At 72.4% G+C, this 24,519-nt stretch overlaps 4 protein-coding genes across 4 annotated transcripts; 1 reads left to right on the forward strand and 3 right to left on the reverse strand.

The window, feature by feature from the left end:
• Positions 1–891: 891 nt before the first annotated feature.
• LOC137677356 (transcription factor COE1-like) lies at positions 892–9,036 on the reverse strand (the record flags this gene model as incomplete). The annotated part of the gene is made up of 6 exons (XM_068424657.1): positions 8,963–9,036; positions 5,566–5,681; positions 1,455–1,611; positions 1,181–1,244; positions 1,063–1,118; positions 892–965 (listed from the first exon to the last, which is right to left on the reverse strand). Coding segments are annotated over exons 2-6 (440 nt in total), but the record flags the coding sequence as incomplete, so codon positions are not given.
• LOC137677357 (RING finger protein 145-like) lies at positions 9,010–13,963 on the reverse strand. Its single transcript, XM_068424659.1, has 8 exons — positions 13,690–13,963; positions 12,788–13,080; positions 11,946–12,148; positions 11,306–11,446; positions 10,891–11,073; positions 10,590–10,737; positions 9,393–9,749; positions 9,010–9,316 (listed from the first exon to the last, which is right to left on the reverse strand). The coding sequence occupies exons 1-8, from the start codon at positions 13,856–13,858 to the stop codon at positions 9,038–9,040; spliced, it is 1,773 nt and encodes a 590-aa protein (XP_068280760.1). The 5' UTR covers positions 13,859–13,963; the 3' UTR covers positions 9,010–9,037.
• Positions 13,964–16,216: 2,253 nt separating this feature from the next.
• LOC137677358 (C-type lectin domain family 4 member K-like) lies at positions 16,217–19,358 on the forward strand. The gene is made up of 7 exons (XM_068424660.1): positions 16,217–16,377; positions 16,480–16,596; positions 17,131–17,367; positions 18,179–18,235; positions 18,314–18,465; positions 19,003–19,115; positions 19,191–19,358. The coding sequence occupies exons 1-7, from the start codon at positions 16,314–16,316 to the stop codon at positions 19,345–19,347; spliced, it is 897 nt and encodes a 298-aa protein (XP_068280761.1). The 5' UTR covers positions 16,217–16,313; the 3' UTR covers positions 19,348–19,358.
• A 625-nt stretch (positions 19,359–19,983) lies between these two features.
• Positions 19,984–22,045, reverse strand: AP5S1 (adaptor related protein complex 5 subunit sigma 1). Its single transcript, XM_068424661.1, has 2 exons — positions 21,730–22,045; positions 19,984–21,047 (listed from the first exon to the last, which is right to left on the reverse strand). The coding sequence occupies exons 1-2, from the start codon at positions 21,942–21,944 to the stop codon at positions 20,639–20,641; spliced, it is 624 nt and encodes a 207-aa protein (XP_068280762.1). The 5' UTR covers positions 21,945–22,045; the 3' UTR covers positions 19,984–20,638.
• Positions 22,046–24,519: the final 2,474 nt, after the last annotated feature.

Consider the following 24,519-nt stretch of genomic DNA (forward strand, 5'->3'; position numbering starts at 1 on the left):
CCTCACGGGACACCCATGGGATCCCCACCCCTGGGACACCCCCAGGGCCCCCACTGGGACCCCCACCCCCAGGACCCCCATAGAACCCCCCTGGGACCCTCACGGGACCCCCACTGGGACCCCCACCCCCAGGATCCCCATAGAACCCCCTAGGACCCTCACGGGACCCCCACTGGGACCCCCACCCCTGGGACACCCCCAGGACCCCCACCCCCAGGACCCCCATGGAACCCCCCTGGGACCCTCATGGGATCCCCACTGGGACCCCCACCCCCCTGGGACCCTTGTGGGACCCCCATGAGATCCCCACCCACAGGACCCTCATAGGACCCCCATGGGACCCCCACCCCAAGACCCCCACCTCCAGAACCCCCATGGAACCCCCCTGGGACCCTCACGGGACCCCCATGGGATCCCCACCCCTGGGACACCCCCAGGACCCCCACTGGGACCCCCACCCCCAGAACCCCCATAGAAACCCCCTGGGACCCTCACGGGACCCCCACTGGGACCCCCACCCCCCTGGGACCCTTGTGGGACCCCCATGAGATCCCCACAGGACCCTCATAGGACCCCCACGGGACCCCCACCCCTGGGACCCCCACCTCCAGAACCCCCATAGAACCCCCCCTGGGACTTCCATGGGACCCCCACCCCGGGACCCCCACCCCCAGGACCCCCACGGGACCCCCATAGGACCCCCCTGGGCCCCTCACGGGACCCCCAAGGGATCCCCACCCAAGGGACCCCCACCCCAGGACCCCCACGGGACCCCCATAGGATCCCCATCCCCAGAACCCCCATAGAAACCCCCTGGGACCCCCATGGGACCCTCATGGGACACCCACTGGGACCCCCACCCCCAGGACCCCCCCGGCCCCCCCCCCCCACCTGCACATGATCTCGTGGGTGAGGAGCACCCGGCACATCTCGGGGTTCTTGTCCTGCCCCTCGTAGATGATGGCCTGGGGGGGGCAGAGGGGGCTCAGGGGGGGTGTCACCGCACGCGTGTGCGCTCACACCCCCCCCACACGTGTGCACACGCGTGTGCCGTGCCGGTACCTGCTTGGACACGGAGTCGACGAGGCGCACGTAGAGGTCCTGCTCGGTGCGGAGCCCTGGGGGGGGTGCAGGGGGGGGTCAGCCCTGCGCGCACCCACCCCCCCCCCCCAGCACCCACCGTTGCTGTACAGCAGCTGGAGCCGGTACTGGATCCCGTTGTTGGTTTTCTCCCCGTTCTGCTCCTGGGGGGGGGGGGGACAGGGGGGGTGTCACTGTGTCCCCCCCCACCTCGGTGCAGCCCCCCCCCAGCGCGGCTCAGGGCTCCCCACACGTGTGATGAGTTGGGGCCAGGTCTCAGCCTCCGCGGCGCAGGCTCCCAGGGCTGGGGGATGGAGCCCAGCCCCACCCTGACCCCCTCCCCACCCTGGGGGGGTCCCTGGGGGGGGTCTCACCCGCTCCTTCTCCACGAAGCCCACGAAGGCGGTGCGCTCCACCTCCACGGGCTGCCCCAGCCGGTCGTACATGGCCAGCACGAAGTGGAAGAAGTTGGACTTGCGCAGGTTGGCGGGGGGCTGCTTCTCGAAGTGCGCCCGCGCCAGGCCCACCCCGCTGCCGGGAGGGGGGGGGCGTGAGGGGGGGCGGCTGGCGGGACCCCCAGCACCCCCTCTCTGAGACCCCCAGCATCCCCTCCCCAGCATCCCCTCCCTGGGACCCCCAGCACCCCCTCCCCAGGACCCCCTCCCCAGCACCCCTCCCCAGGACCCCCAGCACTGCTCTCTGGGACCCCCAGCACCCCCTCCCCAGGACCCCCAGCACCCCTCTCTGGGACCCCCAGCACCCCCTCCCCAGGACCCCCAGCACCCCCAGCACCCCCTCCCCAGGACCCTCAGCACCCCCTCCCCGGGACCCACAGCACCCCCAGCACCCCCTCCCCAGGACCCCCAGCACCCCTCTCCGGGACCCCCAGCACCCCCAGCACCCCCTCCCCAGCACCCCCTCTCCGGGACCCCCAGCACCCCCAGCACCCCCTCCCCAGCACCCCTCCCCAGGACCCCCAGCATCCCCTCCCCAGGACCCTGTCTCCAGGACCCCCAGCACCCCCCACAGCACCCCACAGCACCCCCAGCAGCCCTCCTCAGCACCTCCTCCCCAGCACCCCCAGCATCCCCTCCCCAGGACCCCCAAAACCCCCTCCCCAGCACCCCCAGGACCCCTCCCCGGGACCCCCAGCACCCCCTGTTCGGGACCCTCAGCATCCCTCCCCAGCACCCCCAGCACCCCTCCCCGGGACCCCCAGCATCCCCTCCCCAGCACCCCCTCTCCAGGACCCCCAGCCCCCCCTCCCTGGGACCCCCAGCACCCCTCTCTAGACCCCCCAGCACCCCTTCCCCAGCACCCCCTCTTCAGGACCCCCAGCACCCCTCCCCAGCACCCCTTCCCCAGGACCCCCTCTCCAGGACCCCCTCTCCAGGACCCCCAATACACCTCTCTGGGACCCCCAGCACCCCTCCCCAGCACCCCTCCCCAGGTCCCCCCCATCACCAGGGGAGCCACCAAGCTCCCCCGCAGCGGGCAGCGATGCCCCCTGGTACCCCGGGGTGCTGCAGACCGGGGTGGGGTGAGCACCCAGGACCCCCAGGGAGCACCCAGGACCCCCACCCTGCCCCGTGCCCCGCGTGTCCCCACCAGGGGCTTGTCCTCAGGGGGAGCGAGGCCGAAGTCAGCCCCGGTCCCCTGGGAGGGGAATCGCCCCCCCGGGGGCACTGCAGGGGCTCAGGAGGGGACAGGAGGGGACAGGAGGGGACATCCCCAAGCCCCTGAGCCCTCGGCACCCTGAGCCCAGCCCTGGGGCATCCCGCTGCCACCCCGCAGAGGCACCTCAGGGCTCGCCCGTGGCACCGGCTGCTCTGGGGGACACCGCTGCCAGCCCTGCACGGACACCCGGGGTGACAGCACGGGGACAGCGCAGGGACGGTGGCACCGACCAGGGCTCCGGGCACACACAAGTGGCCAGTCGCCTCGTCCCCAGCCCAGCCTGGGGTCCCTGTCCCTGACCAGTGTCACCACTGGTGCTGTGGGGGTCCCTCTGCCACCACCCCCCGGCACGGAGGGACACAACTGTCACCTGATGGGTGGCCTGGGAATGGCACGGGGGGGGCTGTCACACCCAGCCCGCTGCCCGCAGCACCCCATCGAGGAGAGGAGCCCCCGGGGGGGGACACAGTGCACGGGTGAGGAGCAGGACCCTGGCACCCTGACCCCCGACGGGCCCCGGGGTGGTCGGGGACATGGCACAAGGGTGGGGACCAGGGTGGGGACACCTCTGCCTGCAGCTGGAGGTCGGAGCGTGTCCCCAGGCTGTGCCCTGCTGAGCCCCCCACCCTGCTGCTGCCAGGCTGCTCCCACCGACCCCCGTGCCCAGGGGCACCGCTGGCTGCACGCAGACACGGGGACATGGGGACACGGGGACAGAGGGACACGGGGATATGGGGACAGAGGAACATGCAGCCATGGGGACACAGGGATATAGGGACACAGGGACACGGGGAGTACAGGGACACACAGCTATGGGGGACACGGGGACATGGGGACACATAGCCATGGGGACACGGGGACATGGGAACATGGGGACATGGGGACACGGGGACATGGGGACACCTCCCAGAGCCCTGTACAAGCCGCAGCCACCAGCGTCCCCCCAAACACGAGCAGACACGGGGGCTCGGTCCCTTTGCTGTCACCCTGCTCCCGCGGCCGGTCCCAGCAGCACCTGCCCAGCGTGGGGACAGCACCCCGGGCACCCCCACCGCCCCTAACGATGCTCCTCGGGCTTTAATTACCCCTGGCATCGCCCTCAGCACACTCCTGTCCCCAAGCACTGCTGGTGGCCGTGTCCTGGCACACCCCGTGGCTGCCCCTTGTCCCCTACCCGCGGGTCCAACCGGTGCCGCTGGGTTTGCTCTCGGGGCCCATCCCCGTGGCGTCTGGCCCCGCAGCACAGGGCAGACACCACCAGGCACCCCACAGTCCCCCATCCCGCTGTGCCCACACGGGGACCCCCGGTGCCACGCGGGGACCCGCTGGGGCAGCACCCCCCGGCACGGGGCTCCCAGCTGGGGACGGCGGGTGGTCACAGCGGGGTGGCCCCCCCCGGTCCCCTGCGCCCCCCCAGAGCCTCGGCCCCAAGGTGCCAGGGGGGGCTGGAGCCCGGCGGGGCGATGGCTGCCACCCCGCTGCCCGCGCCCCGCTGCCCGGCCCCATTAATTATTAATTACTAACGGCAATCAGCGCATTTCCTAGCAGCGGGGCCGCGCTTACAGGAAAGCCGCCTCGGCCCCCGCGCCCGGGGCACCCGCACCCACCGCTCCCCGGGGGGCAACGGGGGGTGCCAGTCCCCACCCGGGGAGCCGAGACCCCGCGTGAGCTCACCCCGTGGCCCCCTGCCCACTGCCCTCCCTGGGCACGCCGCTGGCATCGCCCGGGGACCCCGCGGTGGCCACACGGGACTGGGGGGTCTTGTGGGTGCTGGTGGTGGCAGGGTGGCGGTGGGAGACCCCCGGGTGTGGGGCAGGTTGGGTCTGGGGGGGTGTTGACCACCCTGCGAGTGTGCCCACACGCGCCGTGGGGCATCGGGGCTGAGCTGTGGCATCTCCCGACCCCCCCCTGCACAAAGCCCCCCCGTACCCACCCCCCGAACCCCATGGCACACACGGGGGGCACTGGGGGCAGCGGTGAAGGTGTCACCGAGCCACAGCCGGGACCCCTCTGGGCACAGGAGAGAGAGCTGGGGGTCAGGGTGCGGGTCCTGGCCCCGGCTGGTGGACGGCATGGCACGGCATGGCACGGCATGGCATGGCATGGCATGGCATGGCACGGCACAAGCCCCTGACAGCTCCAGCAGCGGCTCCTGCCCCGCTGCCAGCACCCACTGGCCCTTCCTCCCAAGATGCCTGGGGTAGGCAGGGGTAGGGGTCACCTGGAGACCTGAGGAGCCCATGTGGGCACCTGGGGGGGGCACAAAGTACCCAGCGGGTACGAGGGATGCCTGAGGTGTCCAGGCTGCCCAGGGATCCCGGGGTGCTGAGGGTGTGGGGTGCCCGGGGTGCCCGGGGTGCCTGCGATGCCCACGGCACCCGGGATGCTCACAGCACCTGGGATGCCCATGGAGACCGTGGTACCCAGGATGCTCGTGATGCCCGGGATGCCCACGGAGCCCGGGGTGCCCACGGAGCCCGGGGTGCCCGTGGAGTCTGGGATGCCCACGGAGCCCGGGATGCCCACGGAGCCCAGGGTGACCGTGGAGTCTGGGATGCCCACGGAGCCTGGGGTGCCCACGGAGCCCGGGGTGCCTGTGGAGTCTGGGATGCCCATGGAGCCCGTGGTACCCGGGATGCTCGTGATGCCCGGGATGCCTGGGATGCCCACGGAGCCCAGGATACCCTCAGTGCCTGGGGTGCCCACGGAGCCCGGGATGCCCATGGAGCCCGAGCTGCCCGCAGCCCCGGGGGTGCCCGCGGAGCCCGAGCTGCCCGCAGCCCCGGGGGTGCCCGCGGAGCCCCTTACCTCTGTGCCGCCGTGCTGGCATCCAGGACGGCGGTGCCCTGCAGCCAGCGGCCGGAGGGCAGCCCGGCGGGCAGCGGCTCCTCCTTCATGGGCAGCCCCCCCCGGGGCAGCGCCTCCTGCACCGAGAACATGGCACGGGCTCAGCGGCCGCCCCCCGCCGCCCTGCCCCGGGCCCGGCAGAGCCGTTCCGAGCCGGGCAGTGCCCGTCCCGGCCGCCGGGGAAGCGGCATCTGCGGCGGGGGAGCGGGAGGGAGCGGGGGGGGGGGGAGGCTCGGGGGGGCGGCGGGGGGCGGAGGCGGGGACGGGGAAGTTGGAGCCGGAGGAGACCGAGAGGCAAGTGCGGGGACCGGGAGGGGAAGGGGCGGGGGGCGGCGGGGGGGGGGGCGGGTGGGAGGGGAGGAGCGGGGGGGGGGAGTGGAGGGGGGGAAAGAGGGAGGGAGGAAGGCTTAGAGGACTGGAGGGAGGGATGGAGGGAGGGAGAGGAGGGGGGGAGGAAGGCTTAAAGGGATGGAGGGAGGGATGGAGGGAGGGAGGCAGAGGAGGGGTGGAGGGAGGGATGGAGGGAGGGATGGAGGAAGGCTTAGAGGAGTGGAGGGAGGGATGGAGGGAGGGATGGAAGGAGGCAGAGGAGGGGTGGAGGGAGGGATGGAGGAAGGCTTAGGGGAGCGGAGGGAGGGAGGAAGGCAGAGGAGGAGTGGAAAGAGGGAGGGAGGAAGGCTCAGAGCGCTGGAGGGAGGGATGGAGGGAGGCAGAGGAGGGGTGGAGGGAGGGATGGAGGGAGGGAGGGATGGAGGAAGGCTTAGAGGAGCGGAGGGAGGGATGGAGGCAGAGGAGGAGTGGAAGGAAGGAGGGAGGAAGGCTCAGAGGGCTGGAGGGAGGGATGGAGGAGCGGAGGGAGCGCTGGGGGAGGCAGAGGAGGGAGGAAGGCTGAGAGGAGGAGCGGAGGGATGGAGCGGGGAGGAGGCCGGAGAGGGGCGCGGGAGGGGGCAGCGGGGGGCGGGCGGGGGCTCGTTACCGGGCGGGCGGCGGCGGCGGCGCGGGGCGGCGGTACCGGTACCGGCAGCGGCAGCGGCAGCAGCAGCAGGAGCGGGCGGGCGGGGGGGGTCGCAGGGGGCTCGGGGTGGGGGGGGTCGCCCCGCCGCCGCCGCCTCCGCCGCCGCCCCCCCCGTGCCCCGCCGCCCCCCCGCCGCGGGCAGCAGCACCATGAGCAGCAGCGCCCGGTGCCGCCGCCCCGCCGCCCCGCCGGCCCGGGCCATGCCGCCGCCGCCGCCGCCTCCCCGGGGAGGCAGGGCCGGAGCCGCCGGGGGAGGCGGGGGCCGCGGCCGGGCAGGCTGACATCATTCCGGGGAGGAGCGGTCCCTCCCCGAGCCGCCGGAGGGGCTCCGAGCCGGGCGGGGGGCGCCGGGCACCGGGCACCCCCGCGGGTGGCCGCGACGGGGCGGCCCGGGGACACCCTGAGCCCCCGGGGACACCCTGTGCCCCCCGGGGACACCCTGAGCCCCAGGGACACCCCGAGCCCCCCAGGGACACCCTGAGCCCCCCAGGGACACCCCGAGCCCCAGGGACACCCCGAGCCCCCCGGGGACACCCTGCGCCCACACCCTGAGCCCCAGGGACACCTCGAGCCCCCCAAGGACACCCTGAGCCCCCCGGGGACACCCGAAGCCCCAGGGACACCGTGAGCCCCCCAAGGACACCCGGCGCCCCCCGGGGACACCCCGAGCCCCCCAAGGACACCCTGAGCCCCTCGGGGACACCCTAAGCCCCGCGGGGGACACCCTGAGCCCCAGGGACACCCCGAGCCCCCCAAGGACACCCTGTGCCCCCCGGGGACACCCTGAGCCCCAGGGACACCCCGAGCCCCCCAAGGACACCCTGAGCCCCCCAGGGACACCCCGAGCCCCAGGGACACCCTGAGCCCCCCAAGGACACCCTGAGCCCCCCAGGGACACCCTGAGCCCCCCGGGGACACCCTGAGCCCCGGGGACACCCTGAGCCCCCCGGGGACACCCCGAGCCCCCCAAGGACACCCTGAGCCCCTCGGGGGACACCCTGAGCCCCGGGGACACCCTGAGCCCCCCAGGGACACCCCGAGCCCCCCAAGGACACCCTGAGCCCCCCAGGGACACCCTGAGCCCCCCGGGGACACCCTGAGCCCCGGGGACACCCTGAGCCCCCCGGGGACACCCAAAGCCCCAGGGACACCGTGAGCCCCCCAAGGACACCCGGCGCCCCCCGGGGACACCCCGAGCCCCCCAAGGACACCCTGAGCCCCTCGGGGACACCCTAAGCCCCGCGGGGGACACCCTGAGCCCCAGGGACACCCCGAGCCCCCCAAGGACACCCTGAGCCCCCCGGGGACACCCTGAGCCCACACCCTGAGCCCCTCGGGGACACCCGAAGCCCCAGGGACGCCCTGAGCCCCTCGAGGACACCCTGAGCCCCGGGGACACCCTGAGCCCCCCCGGGGACACCCTGAGCCCCGGGGACACCCTGAGCCCCCCGGGGACTCCCAGCCCCCCCATCTCCCATTTCCAGGCCGAGCCGTGCTGAGCCGTGCCAGGGCCGCAGGTCCCTCCCCCAGGACTGGCCCCGTGGGCACCCGAGTTGCCCGGCGCCGGTAATGGGCTCTAATGGAGGCAGCACGGCTGGGCATGGGGGGGTGGCAGCACCGGGGGGGGGGTGGCAGCACCGGGGGGGCTCAGGGGGGACACTGGGGGCCCCTCGCTCCCGCCGCCCCCCAGCAAAGCCCTGTGGGGCCGAGCAGTGGGGTGGGGGCTGCTGCACCCACTGCCCAGGGGCACGTGCAGGGACCCACCCGCTTGGAAGGGGGGCAGGACCCGGGGGTGCCAGGCTGTGGGGGGGGCAGCAGGGGGTCTCAGCCCCCCTCGCCCCCCCCACATGGGGGCTTCCCACTCCTGTGCTGGTGTGGGCACGGGGACGGGCACAGGGAAAGGGGGGTGGCAGCAGAGCTGACCCACGCCAGACCCACGCCACCCTATGCCAGAACCACGCCATCCCGTGCCAAGACCACGCCATCCCGTGCCAGAACCATGCCAAGCTCCTGCCAGACCCACACCGAGCCCAAATCATCCTGTGCCAGACCCACATCAAGCTCCTGCCAGACCCAGGCCACGCCGGTGCCATCCTGTGCCATCCCCATGCCACCCCCACCAGACTCATGCCAAGCCCCTGCCACCCCACACCAGCTCCATGCCAAGCCCAGGCCACCCCCTCAAACCCCCCCCACCACCCCAAGCCACCCAGCACGTGCCACCCGTGCCATCTAGTGGGGTAAGGCCAGAAGGCAGCCGGGCACCCACCGTGCACCCATCGGGTGCCCACCCTCCCCACGCCCCCCAGCACCCCAGGGACAGGCTGGGCACGGGCCACACACCTGGCACGGGCCACCGCCCTGGCGCAGGGCACCATCCCGTCACGGTGCCCGGGGGCAGCTGCTTGAGCTCCGGCTTTATTGCAACAAGAGTCCGTGGGGACACGGGGACACCGGTGCCACGCGGGGTCCCTGGCACCGGGGGTGGCAGTCCGTGGGGCTAGGAGGGCTGGTGGCCGGGCTCGCCGCGGCTCCATCCTCCGGCGCCTTGTCCCCGGTGCCAGGATCCTCCTTGGTGGCCACTGGTGTGACTGGCAGGTGGCACATGGGGCACGTGTCCTGCACGCAGAGCCACTGGCGGAGGCAGGCGGCGTGGAAGAGGTGACCACAGCGGGTGACAACGGCCACCTGCATGTCCTGTGGGCATGGGGAGGGTGTCACCCGGCGGGCAGGGCACCCCTGGCACCACCGGGGTGATGGCGAGGGGGCTGACCTGGAAGCAGATGGCACAGACGTCGTGGTGGTCCTGCAGCTGCCCGCCGGTGGCCCGGGGCAAGGAGGTGACCTTCTTGGTGGCCCCGCGGCGCAGCAGGAGGCTCCTCCAGCTCGCGCGCGCCCGCAGCCACACGTTGAGGTAGGAGTGGGCGAGGATGGCGGCAGTGCCCACCCAGCTCCACTCCCCCAGCAGGGTCTCCCGGGCGCCGTAGCCCAGCGTGCCCACGGCCACCAGGAGCTCCAGCGCCCGGCCCAGCGCCCTCGCCCAGCAGGTGACCTCGTCCGTCCCCTCCAGCGGCGCGTCCCGGAGCGGCTCCACCAGGAAGAGGGTGTAGGTGAAGAGGGTGCCCAGCGCCTGGCGAGGGGGGGAGGGCGCCTCGGTGACACTGGACGGGTGGCAGATGCCACCCCAGTGTCCCCAGTGGGGGTGACTGGGGCAGGGACACCCATACAGTGGCCAGATGGCAGATGCCACCCCAGTGTCCCCAGTGAGGGTGACTGGGGCAGGGCCATGGGCATGGGGCAGGGAGGGATGCCCACCCAGTGGCTGGATGGCAGATGGCACCCCCCCCACCACCCCAGTGTCCCCAGGGAGGGTGACTGGGGCAGGGTGGTGGGCATGGGATGGGCAGGGATGCCCACTCGGTGGCCAGATGGCAGATCCCATCCCCCCAACATCACCCCAGTGTCTCCAGTGAGGGTGACTGGGGCAGGGCCATGGGCATGGGGCAGGGAGGGATGCCCACCCGGTGGCCAGATGGCAGATCCCACCCCCCACCACCACCCCAGTGTCCCCAGTGAGGGTGACTGGGGCGGGGACACCCACCCAGTGGCTGGATGGCAGATCCCACCCCCCACCACCACCCCAGTGTCCCCAGTGAGGGTGACTGGGGCAGGGTTGTGGGCATGGGACGGGCAGGGATGCCCACCCGGTGGCTGGATGGCAGATCCCACCCCCCACCACCACCCCAGTGTCCCCAGGGAGGGTGACTGGGGCAGGGTTGTGGGCATGGGACGGGCAGGGATGCCCACTCGGTGGCCAGATGGCAGATCCCCCCCCACCCCAGTGTCCCCAGTGAGGGTGACTGGGGCAGGGATGCCCACCCAGTGGCTGGATGGCAGATCCCACCCCCCACCCCAGTGTCCCCAGTGTCCCCAGTGAGGGTGCCCGGGGGTCCTGGGGGGGCAGCGGTACCCGCAGCGCGGTGAGCAGGCCGCTGGCGAGCAGCACGAGCAGCCAGCCGTCGGGGTGGCACCAGCGGGCGATGCCCCAGGCCATGGCACACGGGGACACCAGCAGGAAGAGGCACATGGTGATGGCACGGAAATGCCTCCAGGGGCTCCTGGGGAGGGGGGCAGAGCTCAGCGGGGCCGTGCCCACCCCGGGGGCAGCACCCCACACTCCACCCCGCCTTGGGCACCCATTCTGCCCCCAAACCCCCTCACTGGAGGGGGCACGGGGGGAGAAGGACCCTCCTCTTCCTCCCTCCGGGTACCTGCTGCGGGATGCCCCCAGTGCCAGCACGACAGGCTCGGCGACCTCGCCCAGGGACTGCAGCGTGGAGGTGCCCGCGATGAAGAGGAGGATGCCGAGGAGGAAGGTCCGCTGGGGGGGCGGCAGCTCCGGCAGCCCCGTCTGCAGCGCCAGCGCCAGCAGCGTCACCCCCTCCGTCACCCCCCTGCCAGGAGCGGGGCGTGAGGAGGGGGCACGGCGGCGTGTGCCAGGCCCTGGGCACCCCGTGGGGACGTGCCCTGGTCCCCTGGAACCCCTGTGACACCTCTGTCCTCCCCATGCCCCCACCCCTCCCCGTGCCCCCTGCTCATGCCCCCCTGCCCATGCCCCCTGCCCATGCCACCCTCCCCGTGCCCCCTGCCCATGCCACCCTCCCCGTGCCCCCTGCCCATGCCCACCTGCCCATGCCGTTGCCGTCCCGGAGGGCGCCGCAGCCCAGCAGGTAAAGCTTGCCCAGGGTGAGGATGCCCCGGGCGAGGTAGGAGACGGCGAAGGCGAGGCCGAGGAGGGAGTAGGGGGTGCTGCAGCACCCGGCCGCGCTGCCAGGGGGCACGGGGTGAGCACTGGGGGGGCACGGGTGGGCAGGGGTGGGGAGGTGTGGGTAGGGGTGGGCAGGGGCTGGTAGGGGCTGGCAGGGGTGGGTAGGGGTGGGTAGGGGGCTGGTAGGTGCTGGCAGGGCTGGCAGGGGTGGGCAGGGGCTGGTAGGGGCTGGTAGGGGTGGGCAGGGGGCTGGCAGGGGTGGGCAGGGGTGGATAGGGGTGAGCAGGGGCTGGCAGGGGGCTGGTAGGGGCTGGCACGGGGCTGGTAGGGGTGGGCAGGGGTGGGTAGGGATGAGCCGTGGTGGGCAGGGGCTGGTAGGGGCTGGCAGGGGGCTGGTAGAGGTGGGCAGGGGGCTGGCAGCCCAAAGCAGAGCCCCAGCCCCTCCTCATCCTCCCCCAGCCCTGCGGGAGGAAGGCTGGGCCGCCCCGTCCCTACGGGCTGAGGAGGAGGAAGAGGAGGGAGAGGAGGAAGAGGGAGGAAGAGGAGGCCCCGTCCTACCTGCTGAGGAGGAGGAAGAGCAGGCCCTGCTGGGGGCCGGTGGAGGTGAGGAAGGAGCCGAGGCGGAGGATGAAGAGCGCGAGCCAGAAGGCGAGGAAGAGGAGGGGGACAAGGGAGAGGAGGGGGACGAGGAAGAGGAGGGGGACGGCCCGGCGGGCCCAGAGGGACGTGCCCAGCGCCACCGGCCCCCGCAGCTCCAGCGCCTGGGGGGGACGACACACTCAGGGGGTGCCCCCCACCCTGCCCCACACGCGGGGGGCCCAGGGGGCGAGGGGCCAGGGGCCAGCCCACAGCCCACCCCACAGCGAGCTGGGCTCACCGCGGGACCCCCCACCCCACAGCCCCCCGTCCTGCGGCCCCCTGCCCTATAGCCCCCCATCCTGCAGCCCCCCAACCTACAGCCCCCTGCCCTATAGACACCCAACCTATAGCCCCCTGCCCCACAGCCCCCCGTCCTGCGGCCCCCTGCCCTATAGCCCCCCATCCTACACCCCCCCAACCTACAGCCCCCCACCCCATAGCCCCCCACCCTGCAGCCCCCCATCCTACAGCCCCCCAACCTACAGCCCCCCTGCCCTATAACCCCCCATCCTACACCCCCCAACCTATAGCCCCCTGCCCCACAGCCCCCTGCCCCACAGCCCCCCATCCTGCAGCCCCCCACCCTGCAGCCCCCTGCCCTATAGCCCCCCATCCTACACCCCCCACCCACAGCCCCACACCCCCCGACCCCGCACCCCCCATCCTACATCCCCCCATCCTACACCCCCCACCCCACAGCCCCCCATCCTACACCCCCCCGCCCCACAGCCCCCCACCCCACACCCCCCCTGCCCGCTCACCCGCGTCACCCCCCGGCAGGCGGCGGTGGCCACGCGGAGGGGGCCGAGGCCGCGGGCACCGAGGCCGCCGAGCACGTGCAGGGCGGTGGCGGCGGCGGCGGCGTTGGCGGCGGCGGGCAGGGCGTGCGGGGGGAGCCCCAGGCGGGCCAGCACCGGCACCACCGGCGCCCCGAACAGCCACGGCCACCGGCCCCGCGCCAGCACCGCGCAGGGGACGCACAGGCAAGCTGGCCTGCGAGGGGACGGGGACACCTGGGTGTGGGGTGGGCACATGGGACCCCCGGGACCCCTCCCTGGCTACCTGGCACCAGCACCTGGCCACCGGCGAGGGGGCTCGGGGCCAGCACCGGGCGGGGGGACACAGGGTGAGACCCCTGCCCCTGCGGTGTCCCCACATGTCCCTAACCTGGCCATCCCTTGGGGTGTCCCCTTGTGTCCCCAGCCTGGCCAGCCCCTATGTCCCCTCGTGTCCCCAGCACGGCCATCCCTCGAAGTGTCCCCTCATGACCCCAACCCTGTCCATCCCCTGAGGTGTCCCCAAACACGGCCACCCCTTGGGGTGTCCCCTCATGTCCCCAGCCTGTCCATCCTTGGCATGTCCCCTTGTCCATCCCCTGAGGTGTCCCCAAACACGGCCATCCCTTGGGGTGTCCCCTCATGTCCCCAGCCTGCCCATCCCCTGAGGTGTCCCCAAACACGGCCACCCCTTGGGGTGTCCCCTCATGTCCCCAGCCTGTCCATCCCCTGGGGTGTCCCCAAACACGGCCACCCCTTGGGGTGTCCCCTCATGTCCCCAACCTGCCCACCCCCGGGGTATCCCCTCTGGGGTGTCCCCCCCGGTGTCCCCCCGGTGTCCCCATCCTGCCCACCCCCTGGGTGTCCCCCCGGTGTCCCCCCCTCACCCAGGCCGCAGGCGCCGCGCAGGGCCGGGCCCCGCAGCACCGGGGGGTCCCCTCGGCGGGGCCGCAGCAGCTCGCCCACGGCCGCCTCGTCCCACCGGTACAGCAGCTCCAGCAGCGCCAGCGCCGGCACCCGCAGCGCCACGTTGGCCACCGCCTCCAGCCGCGACATGGCCCGGGGAGCTGGGGGGGGGGTCCCCGTGTCCCGCAACGAGGGGGGGACCCCCCGGCCCCGCCGCCGTTCCGGTCCCTCCGCCACTTTCGCTTTCTCCCGCCCCGCCCCTGTGCGCCTCGACACCGCCTTGACGCCGCGCCCGCCATCTTGGAAGAGGGCACAGCCGTCCTTCCTCCCCTCTATATCTGCCGCCATCTTGGATAAGGGCAAAGCGCGGGCAGCGGGACGCGGCCCTCTGAGGTGACGTCGCTCCCCCCGCCCCGCCCGACGCCGCGTCAGCCATCTTGGGTGAGGGCAAGGGCTGAGGGCAGGGCCCGGCCGCCATTTTGAGAGGGGAAGGGGGGGGGGCTGGGGTCCATGGGGGCAGGATGGGGTCCATGGGGGCAGGATGGGGTCCATGGGGGCAGGATGGGGTCCCCAGCCCCAGGGGGTGTCAGCTGGGGGCCTCAAGGATTGTCTGGGGCCCTCAGGGGTCGCCTGAGATCCCTTGGGATCGTGTGGGGCCCTCTGGGCTGAGGTGGGGTCCCTCGGGGTGGGCTGAGGTAATGTGGGCTCAAGTGGGGTCCTCTGGGATTGAGGGAGGTCACCTGGGGGGTGCTGGTGTCCTTTGGGACTGGCTGGGGTCCAGGGGAGGGTCAGGTTGGACATGAGGAAGCATTTCTTCTCAGCAAGGGTCATTAGCCATTGGAAGGGGCTGCCCAGGGAGGTGGGGGAGTCACCATCTCTGGAGGGGTTTAAGAAAAGCCTGGACATGGCACTTAGTGCCCTGGTCTAGTTGCCATGGTGGTGTCAGGGCAATGGTTGGGCTCGATGAGTCCAGAGGGCTCTTCCAGCCTCATTGAGTCTGGGATTCTGTGTGATAGCACGATGGTATCATGACAACATCTCCTGATGTTACCACAGGACCCTCTCTCCATTATTTTTCAACGATCTTGGGAGTCTGGAGAGGACCCGGGTGGCTGGAAGCTGGCAAGTGTTGTCCCCATTGTCACAAAGGGAAGAAGGACAAGTTCCAGGCTGAGGAGAAGGTTGTTCTGGGAGTTACCCAACACTGCTTGAGAGCCAACCTGCACCCAGGATTTGAGGTGTGGCCTTAACAATTCTATGATTCCATGAGTAGATGGAGGACATTGAACCACGAGAACTGGACAGGCTCCCGGGGACGTGGTAGAGTTTGAGGAGCACCTAGATGATGCTCCAGTGGTAGAGTTTGAGGAGCACCTAGATGATGCTCCAGTGGTAGAGTTTGAGGAGCACCTAGACGATGCTCCAAGTCACACGGTTTAGTTTCAGGTAGTCAGAGAGTCACAGACCATCTGGAGTGGGAAGGGACCCCTCAACACCACCAAGGGGGCTTCCTCACAGCGCGATGGACGCGATGAACCCGGTGGTTCCCTTCCCGCTCCAGATGTTCTCCGACTCCGTGATTCACCACTTGTGCAACCCGCAGACGACCTGGTTTCCTTCCTCCTCCCCAGCTGTTTCGTCTTCCTCCGGCCACTTCTCCAGCCTCTCGGTGATGGATGTTGGAGAACATCAGCCCTGACTCACCCCGTTTTGTAACACGGCAAACCCCGACCACATCCGCTCCTCTCCCGAGGTCCTGGTGGCTCCGAAGGGGCGAGTGCCCCTGCCCGGTGCTGCTCATGGGTTTGGGGGTGCCACATCCCCGAAAAACTTGATAAACATACGGTGGGAAACAAAAGACTCGTGGCGTTATGGTCCATCCCCACAGGAGGTAGGAATGGTGGAGTTGGGTTGACAGCAAGGCAAAGCACAGCCCAGTAAATCAAATGTTACTGGTGTGGCAATAGGGAGATCGTGGAGCCACGGAACATCTCCAGTCGGAAGGGACCCATCAGGGTCACAGAATCACAGAATCACTGGGGCTGGAAGAGCCCTCTGGGCTCATGGAGTCCAACCATTGCCCTGACACCACCATGGCAACTAGACCAGGGCACTAAGTGCCATCTCCAGGCTTTTCTTAAACCCCTCCAGAGATGGTGACTCCACCACCTCCCTGGGCAGCCCCTTCCAATGGCTAATGACCCTTGCTGAGAAGAAATGCTTCCTCATGTCCAACCTGACCCTCCCCTGGCCAAGCTTGAGGCTGTGTCCTCTTGTCCTGTCGCTGGTCCTAACACCTTAGCTGGGGTGGACACCATGGCTGGGGTGGATACTACAGCTGGGATGAAAAGAGACAGGGGCTGTGGGCAAGGACTGGGGACAGGGACTGGGGACAGGGGCCATGGGCAGGGGCTGGGCCGTCCCCCTGTGCCCTGCCCGGGGTGTTGTCCCCAGCCGGTGCCACCCGGGGCGGGGGGATGCTCGTGACGCCCCGGCCAGCAGCAGGAACCGGCACCCACAAGCGGCAGTGGCGGGTGCCCGGGTCAGGGTTCCCCTTTCCTGGCACCGGCGGGCACCGGGGCTCCGGCACGGCACAGCCCCCCCCATGCCAGGCATGGCCGCGGCGGGGCCCGACCTCTACGAGACCCTGCAGATCCGGTACCCCCCGGGTAAGGCCGGGCACGGCGCGGGCAGGAGCGGGCAGCTGCCTGTGCCCCGTCCTGGAGGCACCGGGGGGGGCTCAGCCCCGGCTCACGGCTCTTCTCCCACAGCACCGGTAACCGGGACCCCTCCGGCCCCGTCCCGCGGGGCGCAGGGCACCGTCCTGGCCGTGGGCACCGCCGTGCTCCTAGTGCTGGGGACCGCCCTGGCCGCCCTCGTCACCCTGCGTAAGTGCCACCCGGGGGGGACGGGGGTGCGGGGCAGGGACCGGGAGCGGGCAGGGACCCACGGGCAGCCCTGGCACCGTGCTGAGCCCTGGCACAGTGCTGAGCCCCGGGGACAGCCCTGAGCCCCCCGAGTGGCCCTGGCATGGCGCTGAGCCCCACGGGGACAGCCCTGTGCCCCCCGGGGACAGCCCTGGCACGGCGCTGAGCCCCCCAGGGACAGCCCTGTGCCCCCCGGGTGGCCCTGGCATGGCGCTGAGCCCCCCGGGACAGCCCTGTGCCCCCCGGGTGGCCCTGGCATGGCGCTGAGCCCCACGGGGACAGCCCTGGCATGGTGCTGAGCCCTGGCACGGCGCTGAGCCCACGGGGACAGCCCTGTGCCTCCCGGGTGGCCCTGGCACAGCCCTGTGCCCCCCGGGTGGCCCTGGCACGGTGCTGAGCCCCCCGGGGACAGCCCTGTGCCCCGCCGGTGGCCCTGGCACGGTGCTGAGCCCCCCGGGTGGCCCTGGCACGGCGCTGAGCCCCTGCCCTCCGCAGACCTGCAGGGCCAGGCAGAGCTGCGGGCAGCGCGGGCAGAGCTGGCGGCCGTGGGGGCCCCTCTGCTGCCCGACCCCGACGGTGAGCGGGACCCCGGGGCTGCCCCCGGGACCCCAGTCCCTGTCCCTAGCCCCTGTCCCCAGCTCTGCCCGTGTCACCTGTCCCCAGCCCCTGTCCCTGTCCCCAGCTCCTGTCCCAGTCCCTGCCCATGGCCCCTGTCCCCAATCCTTGTCCCCAGTCCCTGTCCCCAGTCCCTGCCCACAGTCCCTGTCCCCAGTCCCTGCCCGTGTCCCCTGTCCCCAGTCCCTGTCCCCAGTCCCTGTCCCCAGCCCCTGTCCCAGTCCCTGCCCATGGCCCCTGTCCCCAGCCCCTGTCCCCAGACCTGCCCGTGTCCTCTGTCCCCAGCCCCTGTCCCCAGCCCCTACTCATGTCCCCAGTCCTTGCCTGTAACCCTGTCCCCAGTCCTGTCCCCTGCCCGTGTCCCCTGTCCTTGCCCATAGCCCCTGTCCCCAGCCCCTGTCCCCAGCCCTGCCCCTGTCCCCAGCCCCTGTCCCCAATCCTTGTCCCCAGTCCCTGCCCGTGTCCCCTGTCCCCAGTCCCTGTCCCCAGACCTGCCCGTGTCCTCTGTCCCCAGACCCTGTCCCCAGCCCCTACTCATGTCCCCAGTCCTTGCCTGTAACCCTGTCCCCAGTCCTGTCCCCTGCCCGTGTCCCCTGTCCTTGCCCATAGCCCCTGTCCCCAGTCCCTGTCCCCAGTCCCTGCCCATGGCCCCTGTCCCCAGCCCCTGTCCCCAGTCCCTGTCCCCAGTCCCTGCCCCCAGTCCCTGCCCGTGTCCCCTGTCCCCAGTCCCTGTCCCCAGCTCTGCCTGTGTCACCTGTCCCCAGTCCCTGTCCCCAATCCCTGTCCCCAGTGCCTGTCCCCAGCTCCTGTCCCAGTCCCAGTCCCTGTCCCCAGCCCTGTCCCTGTCCCCAGTCCCTGTCCCCAGCCCCTGTCCCCTGCCCGTGCCATGCCCAGCCCGCTGCCCGCTCCTCTCCCTGACCCCCGGCAGGTGCCCGGAGCTCCGTCGAGAGCCCGACCGTGGCACAGAGGCGGAAGGACCAGCTCGGTAACGGCCTGGGGGGGACACGGGGGGGACACCGGGCCCTGGGCCCCCACGGCTGCCCCACGGCTGTCCCCCTGGCAGGGCGGTGGCTGCAGGGGCTGGCGCTGGGCTGGCGCTACCACCGGGGCACCATCTACTTCTTCTCGGGGGAGCGGAAGGCCTGGGCCGAGGCGGAGGCCTCCTGCCGCGCCGCCAGCGCCCACCTCGCCTCCGTCACCAGCGCCCAGGAGCAGGTGGGTGCGGGGCCGCGGCGCCCGTCACCGGCCCCTCCTGCCTGCAGCCTGCCCGCACCCTCCTGCCTGACCCTCCTGTCTGACCCTCCTGCCCGCACCCTCCTGCCCGCACCCTCCTGCCCGCACCCTCCTGCCTGCACCCTCCTGTCTGCACCCCCCTGCCCGCACCCTCCTGCCCTCACCCTCCTGCCCGCACCCCCCTGTCTGCACCCTCCTGCCCGCACCCCCCTGCCTGCATCCTCCTGCTCACCCCCTCCTGTCTGCACCCTCCTGCCCACACCCTCCTGCCCGCACCCTCCTGCCCGCACCCTCCTGCCTGCACCCTCCTGCTCACCCCCTCCTGCCTGCATCCTCCTGCCCGCACCCTCCTGCCCGCACCCTCCTGCCCGCACCCCCCTGCCCGCACCCTCCTGCCCTCACCCTCCTGCCCTCACCCTCCTGCCTGCACCCTCCTGCCTGCATCCTCCTGCTCACCCCCTCCTGCCTGCACCCTCCTGCCCGCACCCCCCTGCCCGCACCCCCCTGCCCACCCCACAGGACTACCTGGCGCGGGAGGCCAGGGCCGGCTCCTACTGGATCGGGCTGGTGGCCACCGAGCCCAAGGGCTCGTGGCGCTGGGTGGACGGCGCTGCCTACTCGGAGGCCCAGAGGTGAGCGGGGTTTGGGGCAGGGGGACACCCCCCACCCCCCCAGTGCCCCCCCCCCACCCCGCTCTGCCCCCGCAGCTTCTGGGCCCCGGGGCAACCGGACAACACGGACTACGGGCCGTGGGGCCGGGAGAGCTGCGCCCAGATCCACCCCGTGGGCAACGGCCTCTGGAACGACCACAACTGCAACGTCTCCTTCCCCTGGATCTGCAAGAGGGACCTGAGCCCGCCCTGACGCCACGCCGATGGCCGCGCCGCCGCACGGGCCCCCCGGGGACCTCCCGGTGCCAGCCTGGCGCTGCCCCCTGGCACCCAGAGCCCTGCGCTGGGCTCTGATTAAACTGCTCCCCCCATACCCCCTCTAGCCCCCCGCACGTCCCCCGCCAGCCCCTCTGCCTCGGGGACCTCGGCTGGCACCAACCACGGTGCCACCTCTCACGTCACGGGGGTCCCACGAGTGCCACCACAGGGACACATCCACCCCCTCGCCCTGTGAGCGTGGTGGGAGGGGGCACCGGGACCCCCCCCTGCGCCCTCAGCCCCCACCTGGCATCCCCATGGCCAGATCCCACCCTGGCCAACACCCCCCCACTCACCCTGGCAGGAGGGTGCCAGCCCCTGCCACCTCCCCGTGTGTCACACGTGTCCCCCACCCCAAGCGGCATCTCCAGGGGACACCCCCTCCCCCCCGTCCTCGGGGCTGGCAGGGGGGGCTTCACGAAGCGTTTTTACCCCCCGGTGCCACCCCGCGCATGCCAAGCGGCGCAGGAGCGTGGCACCGTCCCCACTCCGGGGGGGTTTTATGGGGACACCCCCCACGGTGGCACCTGGGGGGGACGTAGGGGTTAAAGACCTGCCGTTGGTGGCCTCGTTGGTGGCCTCGTTGGTGGCCTCGTTGCTCTTTATTCCGAGACGCTTTTCCTGGGCCTTGGTGACCGTCTGGGCTCCCTCCCTTGTCCCCAACGTCAGGGGTGGTGGCCAGAGCTCAGGGGTGGTGGCCCGGAGCTCGGGGGTGGTGGCCAGAGCTTGGGGGTGGTGGCCCGGAGCTCGGGGGTGGTGGCCAGAGCTTGGGGGTGGTGGCCAGAGCTCAGGGGGTGGTGGCTGGAGCTCGGGGGTGCTGGCCCGGAGCTTGGGGGGTGGTGGCCCAGAGCTCGGGGGGTGGTAGCCAGAGCTCAGGGGTGGTGGCTGGAGCTCGGGGGTGCTGGCCCAAGCTCAGGGGTGGTGGCCCGGAGCTCAGGGGGTGGTGGCTGGAGCTGGGGGGTGGTGGCCAGAGCTTGGGGGGTGCTGGCCTGGAGCTCAGGGGTGGTGGCCTGGAGCTTGGGGGTGGTGGCCAGAGCTCAGGGGGTGGTGGCCAGAGCTTGGGGGTGCTGGCCTGGAGCTCGGGGGTGGTGGCCTGGAGCTCAGGGGTGGTGGCCAGAGCTTGGGGGGTGCTGGCCTGGAGTTTGGGGATGGTGGCCGGAGCTTGGGGGGTGCTGGCCTGGAGCTCAGAGGTGGTGGCCCGGAGCTCGGGGGTGGTAGCCCAGAGCTCAGCGGGTCCCCTTGTTGCCCATCTCCCGGTCCAAGGCCTGCAGACAGCGTTCGTTGAGGAAGAGCAGCCGCCCGTGGGGCAGGAGGCGACGCAGGACGAGGTCGGCGGCGTCGGGCCGGAGCAGGAGCGGGGCGCCGGGGGCCAGCAGCGGGGCCAGGCGGGTGGCCAGGCGGCGCAGCGTGAGCTGGGCCAGCGCCACGTTCTCCCGGGGGTCGCACACCAGGGCGAAGGCGAGGGCGGGGGCCGACAGCCAGGTCACCGTCACCGGCTCGGGGAAGGGGTCTCCGGGGGGCAGCTGGAAAACGCCCCCCGGGGCGTCCTGGAGGGCCAGCGGCTCCTCGGGGACGGGGGGGGACAGCGGGAGCCCCAGGGAGGGCTGAGGTAGCCAGCACTGGGAGGCCACTTGCCTGGAAGAGAGGGGGGGGACCCTCGTTTTGAGACCCCCCCCCATGTAGGTGACCCCCTTTATGGGGGCTGGGGGGGACACGGGGGCTGGGGGACAGCGTGGAGGGGGGTCCCATGGAGAGGGGTCCCATGGAGGGGGGGTCCCATAGGGTGGGGTCCCATAGGGGGGTGTCCCATGAGGGTGGGTCCCATGGCGGGGGGGTCCCATGGAGGAGGGGTCCCATGGAGGGGGGGTCCCATAGGGTGGGGTCCCATAGGGGGGTGTCCCATGAGGGTGGGTCCCATGGCGGGGGGGTCCCATGGAGGAGGGGTCCCATGGAGGGGGGGGGGTCCCATAGGGAGGGGTCCCATAGGGTGGGGTCCCATGGACGGGGGTCCCATGGAGGGGGGGTCCCACGGAGAGGGGTCCCATGGAGGGGGGGTCGCATGGAGGAGGGGTCCCATGGAGGGGGGGGGGTCCCATGGAGGGGGGGGGGTCCCATGGGGGGGGGTCCCATGGAGGGGGGTCCCACAGAGGGGGGGTCCCACAGAGGGGGGGTCCCACGGAGGGGAGGGTCCCATGGAGGGGGGGTCCCATGGGGGGGTCCCATGGGGGGGTCCCATGGAGGGGGGGGTCCCATGGAGGGCGGGGGTCCATGGCGGGGGGGTCCCAGCCGCAGGGGGCGGGGGGGGGGTCGCCGGTACCTGGCCACCGCCATCAGCTGCTCCTTGCGGCGGAGGCGTCGCCGTGCGGGTGCCCCGGGGGGGTCGGGGGTCCCCGGGGGGATCCCCGGGGGGGTCCCGAAGGTTCGCGCGTACAGCAGGCGGCAGGGGGCGTGGCCCGGGGGGGCGTGGCCCGGGGGGGCGTGGCCTGCGGGGTCCGCCCCGCCCCGCGCCAGCAGCACGAGCGCCAGCACCATGGCAACGCCGCCGCGAGACCCCCGCCACGGGGGGCGGAGGGGGGGGTGGAGCCGGCCCGCCCCCTTCGCGCGCTGCGATTGGTTAGAGCCTGCGCCGGTGTCCTGCTGCGATTGGCGGGGGGGGGCAGTGCGGAAGGGAGAGGCGGAGGGGATTGGTGGAGGGGGTGCCCGCCCGCTGCGCGTGAAACGGAGGGTGGTGATTGGTCGAGGATAGGCGGAAGCGGGCCGCTGATTGGTGGAGAGGGGGTGGTGGGCGGGGCAGGAAGAGGAAGAGAGGCCTGGGGGGGCAGCATGGCCTGGGGGGGGACAGGCCTGGGGGGGGCGACAAAGGGGACAGGGCCTGGGGCACAGCGTGGCCTGGGGAGGGGGACACAGGGCTTGGGGGGGGGCGACAAGGGGGACAGGGCCTGGGGGGGCAGCATGGCCTGGGGGGGGGGGGGGGACAGGGCTGGGGGGGGGCGACAGGGGGGACAGGGCCTGGGGGGCAGCGTGGCCTGGGGGGGGGGACACAGGGCCTGGGGGGGGGGGACAGGGCCTGGGGGACAGCATGGCCTGGGGGGGGACAGGGGTGGGGGGGGGGCGACAGGGGACACAGGGCCTGGGGGACAGCGTGGCCTGGGGGGGGGACACAGGGCCTGGGGGCAGCATGGCATGGGGGGGGGGGGACACAGGGCCTGGGGACAGCGTGGCCTGGGTTGGGGACAGGGCTGGGGGGGGGCGACAGGGCCTGGGGGGGGGGACAGGGCTGGGGGGGGGCGACAGGGGGGCCAGGGCCTGGGGGAGAGCATGGCCTGGGGGGGGACACAGGGCCTGGGGGACAGCGTGGCCTGGGGGGGGGGATACAGGGCCTGGGGCACAGCGTGGCCTGGGGGGGGACAGGGCTGGGGGGGCAGCATGGCCTGGGGGGGGGGGACAGGGCCTGGGGGACAGCGTGGCCTGGGGGGGGGGACGACACAGGGCCTGGGGACAGCGTGGCGTGGGGGGGGGGGCAAGAGGGGGGGCCATGGCAGCGCTCTCCTGCTCCCCCGCCCCCCCCATGCTGCCCGCTGGGGGTCCAGGCCAGCCCCCCCCCCACGCTGCTGCTGTCCCCCTGCATCACCTGGGTCACCCTTTGTCCCTGTCCCCACCGCCACCCCCCCTGGGGACACCCCCACAAACCATTCTCCCTTTCCCCAAGCCCCCCAGGCTTTGGGGGGGGGGGCACCCACCCCTGCAGCCCCCCCCCAGTTAACCACAGCTACCCCGGAGGATGACAACAAACCACTTTAAATAAAACGGGGCAAAAAACCCCCAACAAAACCACCCCAAACAACCGGTGACTGGCACAAGGGGCACCCATGGGGCACCCACCCCCCGGCACCCACCCCTGCGGGCAGAGAGGGGGGGTCCTGCAGCCCCCCCCCAGGCTGCAAAGGAGCTTTAAGTGCTTTTCTGCAACAGTTTGGCCAAATAAACCCTTCTGGGGGCACCCACCCTCCTGGGGGGGGGGTCCCTGCCCTCCCTGGGGGCACCCAGCCCTCCTGGGGGGGGTCCCTGCCCTCCCTGGGGGCACCCAGCCCTCCCGGGGGGGGGTCCCTGCCCTCCCTGGGGGCACCCAGCCCTCATGGGGGGGGGTCCTGCAGCCCAGTAGGTTTCCTGGGGCTGGCACAGCCCCCCCCCACCCAGGGGGCAAGGGGAAGGGGCTGGGGGCTGCCCCACAGCCCCCAGGCCCTGCTGCCAGGGAGGGGAGAGCTGGGGGGGGGGCAGCTGGCACCCACCCCAGCTCTGCCCCCCCCCAGGAAGGCTGAACCTGGCAGTGAGGGGGCAGGAGCAGCCCCCAGCCCCATTTAGGGTCCAACCCCCCCCCCTTTTTTGGGGTAAAAAGGGGTAAAACCAGTGATGCCACGCAGGGCACTGGGCAGCGGAGGGCTGGGGGGGGGCAGGTGTGGGGTGGCAGCCCTGGGGGGTGGCGGGGGGGGTCCCTGTGACCCCTCAGAAGTGCTGGGGGCGGGCGTGGAGCCCCCCCTTGCTGCGCTCCCCCCCCCAGGTGCGGCTCTTGAGGCGGAACCGCCGCAGGTCCTCCTTGAAGTCCTCGTGGTGCATGGGCCGGTAGTCCTGGGGCTCGCAGTGGGCCTGGGGGCACCCACCGGCCCCTCAGAGCGGCCCCCCACCCACCCAGGGACCCCCCCTACACCCCAGGACCCCCCCTGCACCCCAGGGACCCCCCCACACCACCCCCTGCCCCTGCAGGTACCACCCCCATGGAGGATGCTCAGAGCCAGACCCCACGAGGGAGCGTTTGGGGGGGGGGGGGGGACAAGGGGTTTCCCACCCACCCAGGGACCCACCTGCACCCCAGGACCCCCCCAGACCCCAGGACCCCCCCCACCCTGCCCAGGACCCCCATCCCGCACCCCAGGACCCCCCGAAGCCCCCCCACACCACCCCCTGCCCCTGCAGGTACCACCCCCATGGAGGATGCCCACAGCCAGACCCCACAGGGGAGTATTTGGGGTGGGGACAAGGGGTTTCCCACCCCAACCTGGGACCCCCACCCACCCAGGACCCCCCCGCACCCCACGACCCCCACCAACAC

This window comes from Nyctibius grandis, unplaced genomic scaffold (genome assembly GCF_013368605.1).
Source record: "Nyctibius grandis isolate bNycGra1 unplaced genomic scaffold, bNycGra1.pri scaffold_158_arrow_ctg1, whole genome shotgun sequence".
NCBI lineage: Eukaryota > Metazoa > Chordata > Aves > Nyctibiiformes > Nyctibiidae > Nyctibius > Nyctibius grandis.